The sequence below is a fragment of the Poecilia reticulata genome, linkage group LG20 (genome assembly GCF_000633615.1).
Source record: "Poecilia reticulata strain Guanapo linkage group LG20, Guppy_female_1.0+MT, whole genome shotgun sequence".
Taxonomy (NCBI): Eukaryota; Metazoa; Chordata; class Actinopteri; order Cyprinodontiformes; family Poeciliidae; genus Poecilia; species Poecilia reticulata.
The window spans coordinates 19,396,019-19,407,610 of record NC_024350.1 but is presented as its reverse complement, the minus strand read 5'-3'; the positions used below and the strand labels follow the sequence as shown (position 1 = coordinate 19,407,610).

Here is an 11,592-nt window from a genome sequence, read left to right as displayed (position 1 = left end):
CTCGTCCTGTGCGTTTGTGACCCTCGTCCTGTGCGTTTGTGAATCTCGTCTTGTGCGTTGTGAATCTCGTCCTGTGCGTTTGTGACTCTCGTCCTTTGCATTTGTGGATATCACCGTTTGTGGATTTGTCCCTCTGAAAGAAACTCCCTGTCCGGGGAACTTTCCAAGTGGTGAGCTAGCTGTAGCGTCGCACTTTGAGCTAAAGTAACAAATAAACGGTTGTTTATGTGCAGTACCTCGTGGACCACTAGGGGGCGCCCACGACCACCACAGTTTGAGAAAGACTTATCTACACATACCTGTTGTGCAAAAGTGATTTTTCCGGCTCGCAGCAGCAGGACGGCGCCTTTCAGGTCAACTTTCCCCTGAACAAAGTCCAGATCCTTCTGACGGCCGTAGTTCCCGTACACCAGCCGGCCCTGCAGGTGTCAGGAGAAAATGAAGCTTCGATTGCAGCAGAACGGCTGCATCTTATGGTTCCAACTCTGAGCTGGCTAAGAATCAGAAACTGCAGGTTAAAGATTTAAATATTGGAGACCAGAAAGTTGTGGTTATTTGTCAACAAGCAAACCTATCTTTAATTTTTTCCAATAACGTAATTCAATGACTTTTATTTTATGAAAACAAAGCCATTTATTTGATTTCAGTGGGTGTAACCTGAAATAGACAAAATATTAATTTTATTTAAGTAAATGCTAAATCACAAAATTCTTTGTGATGAGAAAAAGTTCACATTTAATTGTTTTTTTTTTATAATTTACAGAATTTTTTTAAGTTTGTAAAAGAGGTTTAAAATTCGGGAAACAATTTCGGCGACTTTTTCTTTACTGAAAACTGTTTACCAATTTATTTAATTAGTTAAAATGTATTTATTTTTATATTTCTCGTTATTCAAACTAAAGGGAATTTTTTAAAAATAATTTAATTGTACCCATAAAAGGCTAATTAGGTTTTGACTAATGAAAAAATCATAACTTTTCAAAAAAAAATATTTATAAAGATGTCAATATTGTAATAAGACAAAAACAGATGTAGTATTATAATTATTTTTTTCTATATTTATGTAATAATCTTTTTAGGATTGTTTTGCATGTCTGTGCTTTTTTACAGTTTACTTAAAATACAATGGCTTTGTTTGGTACATCTTTAAATTTATTTATTTTTTCATTTACATTTTCATCATATTATGAACTCTACCGATATGCATCTGTGCATCAAAATTTAAACAGCTATTGTACGACAGAAAAAATATCAAAGCATTACATTTTATCCTGTTATTACTACTTAAATATAAAATAAAATAGATTATAATTGGATTTCACAAAAGATGAAATAAAAATATTTCCCAAGTTTCGTACATAAACCCATAATTTAAAGCATTAGAGAAGTTTTTTGGTGATTCAATGCAGAATCACTGTAATAAACAGACTTATTGTAAGGATTTAATGCAGGTGAAGCCTAAACAGTCTAATAATACCCAAAGCCGTTCTGTAACAGTTTAAGTGTCAATAAGCTAACGGTCTGGTTGAGATTAATGCCACGTCTAAACCGATTTAACGTGTTTAAACCTGTAATACGTTCTAAGGCGTCAGAAGACCGAGAATCCTTCAGAATGGTCCTGAGAAGGTGAGAGGTTAAAGGTCACGTCCTAATAACTCACCTCAATTCTGCCCGGTTTGCTGTAGGCCAAATATCCCACAGGCTTGATGACGTCTGAACCAAAGTAAACGGTGTTGGGGTTCTGGCTGTAAAAGCAGAAGGCGAAGCCATCAGTGGGTTGTTCACTTATAAAATAAAATTTAAGACCACGATACAAGTGTTTCATATCAGTTTATATTGATAATTATTCATTAGATTTTTTGTTTTAAATGTCTGAAATACTACCAAGCTAGTGGCATGACCTCCTTTTTTATCAACAGTTTTTTATTTTTAAGCAGTTTAAGCAGCCCAGAGGGGGAACCTGAAACTGCTGATGCTGAACTGTCAGTTACTCAGCAGGTCGTTGCTAGGCAACCACAGTTTGGGGGTCGGGGGACTTGAAACTGCTTCTTACCCAGCAGATTGTTGCTAGGCAACCAAAGAGTGGGTGAGTTGGTTGATTCCACCAACATATCTTGGCTGGCTGTGAGAGGTTGAGTAGATAAAGTGGTTCTGGATCGGAGTTCAGTGAATATTCTATATATTGAATATTATATATTTATTGATTTCCTATAAATCGCTCTATAGAAGCGACATCCTGTCGGATCGGTACGTTTTTTTGTAAGCCAGAGAAATCGTAATGTCACCGACCTGTCGGGCGTCTGCAGCTGAACGTAATGGATGTCTGTCCACGGCGTCATCCCCAAAGTCTTGAATGTATCGAAGATCCTGTTCGCCAGACTCATGTCTTCCTCACTTCCTGCCGAGCGGTTCTGCTGATCAAAATCCCTGCAAAGCAAAAGGGAGGCGTTTGATTTTTTTATTTAAAAAATATTTACAACCTTTTGCCCTTCATGCGGCATAAAACTTTCACATACAAAGTTGAAATCTAGACAGTCTTCTATTGTTTTGTCTTTTTTTAAAAAGTCTGCAAATTTATTTCAGCTGTAAATATGACTCTTCTTTTAGGGGAAAGTAAAACTACTTCTGCAGGCCAATGCAAATAAACTGGTAATGATTATTTTAATTATTGATTAATCGGGTCAAAAATTGGTACGGAAATCATACTGATTTTTAATTTAACCACTTAAGATCTTTTTATATTATAGAATTACATTAAAAGATTTAATTAGTTAAGTTCCTTTTTTTAAATAAGAATATAAACATTAAATAACGTAGCCTATCAGCTAAAGCTATGCTACTTGAGGAGTTTTGGGTAAAACATATTGATAGAGAAATTATCTTATATGCAAAATGTACATATACTTTGTACAGTTTGGGCTTAATTACTGAATAAGTTGTTATTGCAGCAAATTTTTTGAGTCCATACACCAGTTAACGATTAATCGATTACTACATTAGTTGACAATTTTTTCAGATTTAAAAAATCAGATTTAAAAAGTCAACATTAAATCTGCTCCCTTTGACTTTAACAAGCCACCTACACCTGTTTACCTGATGATTCAACTAGTCTGACTCCCAGTGTTGACATGGTGAGCTGTGTCCTCAGCTTTAGTGTGAGAATAATTAAATCTGACGCCGAGCGCTTCTACGACCTACTTAAGAGTCTTTTTGAAAGCTTCGCTGCTGAGTTTGCTCGTTAGGAGTTGAGAGACGTTTTTCCAGGACAGAGTCGGCGAAGGTTTCCCTGGATCCATCCCGCCGATTTTATCCGACGGACTCGGTCCGCAGTCAGACTCGACCTTAGGTTTATGATGGCTGATGAAACCAACCAGGTAGCCTGAAGGAGACACACATGATGATATCCTTACACCTCACAGTGTGAAATACCAACAAATATGGACCTAAATAACATGTTGTATGCATTAAAAATATATAAATTAGGGCTGCAACTAATGATATTTTAGTAATTGATTATTTTACGTTGGTGATTAAACAAGTAATTGGTTAAAAAAATGGCATGTTCATTTACCCACTTATTTTGCACAATATTAAAAATAGGAAAAAATGCAAATTAACAATTATTTTTTCTTAAATAAAAAATATTTTATTGCCTAAAATGCAACAACATGTATACTTTTAGAGTATGAATTATAATTTATAGCAAAAGTAAATACTACATAAATACTTGGAAACTTAAATAACTAATCAATTACTAAATTAGCTGATGATTACTTGAATAATAAATTCATTACGATTAACTATTTCAGCCCTACTTCAGTTCAATACTTTGGAATACTTTGATTCATATTCATTTTACTCATATGAATTCAGGTTCTTCAGATATAAATACCATCTGACCTCTTTTGCAACAGATGACGAATTTAAATGTATAAAACTGTCATTTACAGCATTAAACGTCACGTTAAAAAATGAGAAACGAACCGCCAAGAAACACCATCAGGGTTCCCAGGATTACGAACGCCACGGTCCGCCTGCTGTGATGCAGCGGCGCCGGCCTGAAGCTCGGCGACCCGGGTGCCTCCGCCGCCGTGTCGCCGTCTGCGGCGTAGTCGGACAGGTTGACCTCGGCGTGCCTCTCGCCGTTCTCCGACGGCTGCAGCGTGAACCTGCTGTACCGTTCGCTGTTCATCTGGAGACGCACAATCAGGGCAGGAAGCCTTGAGTTTTTGAAACAGTGTTGCTAAAGTGGTGAGGACAGTTGCTGGATATGGCGATGAAGTTGTCTCTTAACTACACCCACTCTGGTGAAGTTGTTAAAAATTGGTCTGGGCTGAAGTTATGCCTTCATTAGTTACACTTTAATGTAAAGAGAAATTATTTAAAAATGACAGAAAATACTAAATCTTACCAAATGGTTTTGTCTAGTTTGTAATTCAAATATCCTATTATACCTGAAAAAAGATACAACTAACTTAAAAGTAAAGCAAGATTTATAAGCTTTTTTTAAGTCAATAATGAATTAACTCAGGGTTAAAAAATTTTTGTAGTTCGGAGACAGATTTTTGTCATCTTTAAGAAGAAATGTTTCCTGTTTGAATTGGAAAAATCTGCCAGTGGAACTGCTGTTTGTATCTGCATTTAAGAATTATTGACTTAAAGCAAGCTCGTATATCTTGCTGAAAATTTACTTTTAAGTTAGTTTATATATTTATTTGTTTATTTGCACTAGAAACTAGACAAAAATACTTGGTAAGATGTTTTGCAGTGTGAGTTTTGTTCTTTAACACTCACCATCCTCTGAAACTGCGACCTTATCTTGTCCATTGCTGCTGTTTTTCTGGAGAGAAATATAAAGAGGTCACAAAGTTATAATCTCACATTCAGTTCAATTAAATTAATGATGAAACTGTGGGCAGGAAGGCCCTAATGCTAATCAGCTGCTCCCGGTTGTAAAAACGGCAGGACTGGACAATATGGCTGAAAAACTTATCACGATGTAAGCGTTTGATGTGACCTTCCCCGTTTTATCCACAGTTTTCATTTCATGACGTTTTTTTATTTTAAAGAAGTTATGAGGCGGAACTTAAAACTGCTGCTGCCCAGTTACTCAGCAGGTTGTTGCTAGGTAACCATAGAATGCGCGAGTTGCTAGGTAACCAAAGAGCGAGTGAGTCACATGGATTCCACCAATCTTGCTTGAAATGAATATTCTAATCATTAATTAGTTTTCTTGTTTTAAATATCTGAAATATTGCCAGTTTGGTGGTGTGACCTTCCCTGTTTTATCCACAGTTTTCATTTCATGACGTTTTTTATTTTAAAGAAGTTATGAGGTGGAACTTCAAACTGCTGCTGCTGCCCGGTTACTCAGCAGGTTGTTGCTAGGTAACCATAGAACGCGCGAGTTGCTAGGTAACCAAAGAGCGAGTGAGTCACATGGATTCCACCAAGTATGTAGTAGTATGTTCTATCAAACATACTACTGATATTAATCAGGTGTCTATTGTGATATGTTATTGATTTGTTGTCCAGTCCTACATTGTTGCCATAGTTACAGACTATAACTTTGTAGTAAAAGAAAAAAAAAAATCAACATTTGCAGGAGAGAAACAGACAGAAAGAAACACCAGGAAGCGTTGAGGATGTGAGGAGAGTCACGTATGCCTTTTTTTTTTTTTTTTTCCACAGATGGAGGGGAAAGTTTTCTGTGCAAACCTCCTGGGGTGGATCAGAATACACTGTTTAAAAAAACTGTTTAATACACAGAGTTCTGTTTGTGAATGAAACACTGTGTTCCTTGTGTAACGGATTATGGTCAAGTCTAGCTTTTTACTCGCTTTTCTGTAACTAATAATATCATTTCAGCTGAATAATATCAGATAACTGCACACAAAAACACTTTGGCTTCAACAGTCAACAAAATCTCAAATTTGTTTAAAAAATAATTTAAATCGTATATGTATTTCTGTGAGCCTCAGCTATATAGACAAAGTGTAATTATTTTGTCATTAACTGAGAAATAAAATGTTAGCTTTGGGGATGTTAGCGTAAAGGTTTACCAGAACTGTGCTTTTTTTTTTGTTTTGTTTTTTATTTACAAAGACCTTTGTGGATCTGAATAAAACAAAACTATTGCTTTATTTGTTTATTTATTAAAAAAAAACTATGACAAGTCAGTTAAAAGAAACACTCATTTATAAAATGTTTGTAAAACTATCAAGAGCCACATAACTTTATATTTTGGTCCAGCTGATTTTTTTTAATTAAATGTGTGATATTTTGATCAGTCACTCATTACTTAAGTCGCATTTTTACCAAATATTTTTTACTCTTGAGTAATTTCTTGTATTGCTAGTTTTTACTTTTACTTGAGTAAAATGTTTGGGTACTCTGCCCACCTCTGGTTCTACCTGAAAAACCAGTAATTCCTCTCATTTTTTAAGAAAGTAACCGCTTCCTTTAAAACATGTTTGGGTGGAACAGCTAATCTTGAGGAGCTACTAAAGATTACAAAATGAGTAGCTCCTTCCTGTCTGAACAGAAGGAGAAGAGTTTAGTTGTTGCAACTTCCAGTTTGGCAGATTTATCTTAATGATCACACAGAACTTTCTTCTTCTTTTTTTGTTTTGTTTTTAACGAGTAAAAAAAATATCTAATTAGCCGTGTTAATTTGTGCATAAAATAACAAGTTGGTGTAATAAAACTTATAAATGTGGAGATAAAAACTAAAAGATGACTTTGGACACCTAAAAAAATTGCAGCGACAAACCTGGTTTACCACCAATCTGTTTATATAGTTAAAATAAAGAGGGAATCTAAATAAAAGAAGGTACAGCAATGCATCTCGTCTTTATCAATTATTTTACAACTAGAGAGAAGTATTATTAAGGATTCGGTTGTAGTTTCCGGATAATATATCGTAAAAAAAATATAAAATTTCTACAAAGCAAGGAAATATGCTCATTTATTAGCATATAATGGCTTTAACTGAAGCCTGAATGAGAACAAACCGTCTCTGGATGCATCAGATGACTCATTTCAGAGGTGATTCAATTACTAGAAACCATGACTGGTTGTTTTATTTGCAAGAAAAATCTAATTATTTATATTCCACAAGCAAAAACAGGCCGTGTTTTTGCAAAAAAGTAAAAAGCTGACGGATGTGGGAAGCTAATTAAAATTTTAGGCCGAATACTGGTGCATATTGGAGAAGAGTCATTATTAATATCAATTACTGTTGCGACTTTGACGGGAGTTACGTAAAGCGCAACGCGCCTAAAATATATCCGAGCCTGCAATACATTAATAAAATTAATATATAAAAAAGCGTAATATAGTGTAGCTCACCTTAAAGTCGCTCTGGATCTGCTTGAATGAAGGATGTCTAAACACGGAAACGACGAGTCCTCTGCAGGGTGGCAGATTCAGGAAGTCCTTCTTCTTCTTTCTTTTTTTACCGGTGCAATACCGCCACCAGCCGGTGAGAAGTGTAAACCAACGCTTAAGCTCAAAACAAACAAAAAACTACATTCAGAAGTTAAAAACGATGATTTTTGTTTTTTCCCCACATTTATATGTATTATTACACCAACTTTTTATTTTATGCACAAATTAATACAGCTAATTAGATTAGATTTTTTAACTCTTTGTAAAGTGCTATAACAACGAGAGTCCTATATTTAACTGTAAACCTGCTGATAGAAGACAGAATACATTTGTGCTCAGCTTTAAGACGATTGTATGAATTTATGAAATACTATAAAATGTACAAGTGGTGTTGCTCAAACTAAGTAGTATGCTGTATGTACATTTGAAATCAGGGAAACTAACTTGCAAGTAATATTTCAGCAAGAAATAGAAGCTTGTTTTGAGTAAATAATTACTTAATATTGATGAAAAACAAGTTATATTGGCAGATTATTTCACTTATAAAGAGACATTTTTCACATATTATAAGTGAAATAATTTACCACTGAAACTAGAACTTTTTCATCAATATTAAGAAATTATTTACAACAAGCTCCTAAAAGTTACTTGTAATTTTGTTTAGTCTTATTTCAGTTGTACTAAAACATTTGCTCTAGAAAGTAGACAAAAATACTTGGTAAGATTTTGTGTTTTTGTGTTGAGAATAATTTATAATTCATAATACCACACAATTTTGCCTGTATATGTAAAATATGTCGACATTTTTGATTTTAACATGAAAAAGTTAAGGGTGCAAAAACAATATTAGCATTTCAGTCTTTATTCTTGATACAGAATAAAATATTTAGGGGTGAATTATGTACAATGTCATTCATCTGACTTCACACAAGGTTTTCTGTCCCAGTTATTTTGAAGCTGCAGCTTTTTCTGTATCTACAGGATTGTTTTCTGATTGCGACCTTCTCTCTAAGCTGCTCAGTGAGTAACACTGTAATAGCAGCAGAGTCCCAGATGGTGTCACCTCAGCGCTTTGTGTGAAACTTAACCCTCCAGAGGCGACTGGCCTGCAGATGGAGAAACAACCGTCACCTCTTAAAGCAACAGCGCACACAGCATCTGTGTGAAGGAATGGGAAGGAATGGGTTAACACCCATTACAAGCTTTTGTTTTATTATTTTTTGATGTTTTGGTTTCCAGCTTTTTATATTTCCGTTAATATGACTGTACAGTAAAGACCTATTAACTTAAGGTCTTTATTATTTCAAATGAAATATCTTAGAATAATTCATTGCAAATATGTGCCTCATATATAATAGAAGTAGAAAATATATATTTTTTGGGCTAGTGGGAACAAAAGGCAGATAACCGAGAAGACAAGCTGAAAGAAACATTTCCTGCAGCGCAGTAGCGGCTTCTGATGCGGGCGAATTGGGCAGATGCCCAGGGCGGCATCTTCTCTAGGGCAGCATGAGCAGTTTTCTAATTATATCTGTTGACAAAAAGTAATTATTTTATGAAGGGGATGGCTTTTTTTAAAATAAAAGTTATGTAAATTAATTAGTGTTTTAAGTGTGTAATTACAAAAAAAGATGAAAAAAAGTTGTGCAGTGAAATTTGTGTATTGATCAAAATGGAACTGTACACATAACTACATAAATGTGACATGTTGCAATTTATTTAATAGTGTTAATTTTCTACAGTGTTTATTTTTGTAGTTGTATTGCATACTTTCAGCTATATATAATAATAATTATAGCATTCTTCTCTCTTCCACATTTTTATATAAATAATATATAATATTTACATAAATAAAACATTAAAAGGAGTCTTGAGTGTGTCTGGTAAAATAATATCATTATGGCGAAGCAAAATTTTATGTTTCTATATATAACATTGACAGAGTTGAACTGTTACAGTTCCCTTTTTCTATATAACAAACATTCTTTATTTGTGTGTGTGTGTGTGTGTGTATATTACACACACACACTTATTATATATTAGCTTACACAGTTTTTATGTGTATTTAATTTAATTTCATTGATAATAAATAAAGATTAACCTAAGAAATATTTTAAATCCCCTTGCCTTTTTAAATTCATTTTTAAAAAATACTTTACTGAGAGAAATAAATTTACCTGCATTAAGGAATTTTGACCTAATTAAAACTATAATAAATATATTTAGTATAAATTGACAGTTTAACTGTTTAACAGTTCTCTCTTAATTGCTCAGACTTTAGAAGCTTTTAAAAAGGAAAAATTCTGTATATTTATCTGCTTTCTGACAACATATTGCAACAAAATATTAAAAATAATGATTGAAAAGAAAACTATAAAAAATGTACAAACCCCCTTTAAAAGTGATGCAACTAAAGCCTCATTTTCTCCATAAAAATAGTTTTTTGTTCACTTCAAGGTCAGGTTGATCACCTGATTGTTCCGTCCAATCAGGAACAAATGAATGACTTTTCTGACTGGGCAGCAGTTTATCTTATCTGATCTTGTTTCCATCTTGGAGAGGCTGACACAAAAAGTTTAGATCTTCATCTCTTTGTCCTTTGCTGCACCGTTTAGTCGTGATCTATTTGCCGACGGCAGCAGATTCTCCATCCTGAAAGACGAACAGAACAGTAGAGCGGTTGGAAAAACTCACCATCTACAGAAAACTGATGATATGAGCAGACAAAATGTTTACAAACCAATAAGATGGTGTGAAAAAGGTTTTCACACTTTGGTGTTTTAAATTTTAGTCAAAAATACCACAAATAAACACAAAATTTAACTTTTAAATGAAAGTTTTTGTTTTTAAAGGAGAGCTAGCTCCTTTTCATAAAGTAAAATTAATTTATTCACATAATTTAATAATCCACCATTTACCTAATTATAGATAATACTTAATTTACATTATGTATTGAAAGTGAATGAATTATAAAACAATCCATTGTTGTAATTTTAATTCAGTAAATGATGAAAATGGGTTCAATTAGGAAAAGTGAAATAAAGCATTACATTAAGAGTTTTAATGTAACGACAGTAGGTGGTAGAAAAAGAGGTGGAATTAAATTAGCTTGTATTGTTTCTCCATGTTGAAGCTTATTAATGATTACTAATCTTTTTATTAAGTATTGATAATAATTACTATTAATACTTTTTATAATTCTATTAATTTTATAAGTGATGTTATTTATAACAATGATGATAATATTATTATTAATATTTTACCCTGTGCTGCTTTGTTTGGTTTATTTACTTATTTATTTATATTTTTTGTTGTACATTACATGCTCTACATTAACTTTGTCAACAGAAGTCTAAAAATTATTTATTATATTTATCTTACAATTTATTAAGGGTGAGAAGGAGGAAAAGCTAAAAAATGTTTGGCCAAATCTGTTCACCTCATCTTGTTAAACTAAACATTTCAGGCTACCTTGTAAAAATAATAAGCATTTGCAAATGTTTTGTTTAGAAGATAATTTCCTTCTCGACCTTAAATAATGCATAATAAACAGTTATTAACCATTTATTAAGTGTTTATATCTGAATGGATCTATGAACTATTAGCAAGTAATAAGGAAGTGGATTTCTAATTATTATGTTTTTTATAATTTGATTTGTTAGTAATGTGTTAACATCACAGACTTTTAAATGTTCAGCGGAGTTGAATACATTTACCGTATTTTCCGCACTATAAGGCGCACCTAAAAATCTTCAATTTCCTCAAAAGCCGACAGTACGCCTTATAATCTGATGCGCCTTTTATATGGACCAATATTGAGCCACAACAGGTCTAGCAACTACGGTAAGCAGCCGCTGACTTCCTTTTCCCCGTAGAAGAAGAAGCGCGCGGTGCATGCTGGGATAGTTGTCAGAACCCTGGTTTGTTAATAAAGTTTGATAATACATTTAAAGCCAGGGGATTGGGGGGGAGAGAGACAGAGACTGCGGCGGCAGCGTGTCGGTTGGTCTGTTACCCAGAAAGCAGTTGGGCACAATATGCAATAACACCGTGAGTGAAACAATGACTGGGGCAGAATACTATATAAAGTACTGGGGACCACTTCTTTACAAATGTGGATGTGTAATAATAGAGTACGGAACAATTTGGCAACCCAAACTGAAGCGTCTATTCTATGCGCCTTATATATGAAAGAAGTTTTAA

General features: G+C 33.8%; 2 protein-coding genes across 5 annotated transcripts in view; one reads left to right on the top strand and one right to left on the bottom strand.

Moving 5' to 3' along the window:
- tfr1b (transferrin receptor 1b) overlaps window positions 1–7,455 on the bottom strand; it is an 18,717-nt gene extending 11,262 nt beyond the window's left edge. The window contains exons 1-7 of the mRNA XM_008396467.1: window positions 7,351–7,455; window positions 4,795–4,840; window positions 3,985–4,192; window positions 3,199–3,379; window positions 2,290–2,427; window positions 1,661–1,745; window positions 300–419 (exon numbers count right to left, since the gene is read on the bottom strand). Of these exons, the coding sequence (XP_008394689.1) occupies window positions 300–419; window positions 1,661–1,745; window positions 2,290–2,427; window positions 3,199–3,379; window positions 3,985–4,192; window positions 4,795–4,827 (765 nt within the window). The 5' untranslated portion in view covers window positions 4,828–4,840; window positions 7,351–7,455. The remainder of the gene's footprint in view (window positions 1–299; window positions 420–1,660; window positions 1,746–2,289; window positions 2,428–3,198; window positions 3,380–3,984; window positions 4,193–4,794; window positions 4,841–7,350) is intronic.
- sh3kbp1 (SH3-domain kinase binding protein 1) overlaps window positions 1–11,592 on the top strand; it is a 68,004-nt gene that overhangs the window by 2,784 nt on the left and 53,628 nt on the right. The gene's annotated exons all lie outside the window — the stretch shown is intronic.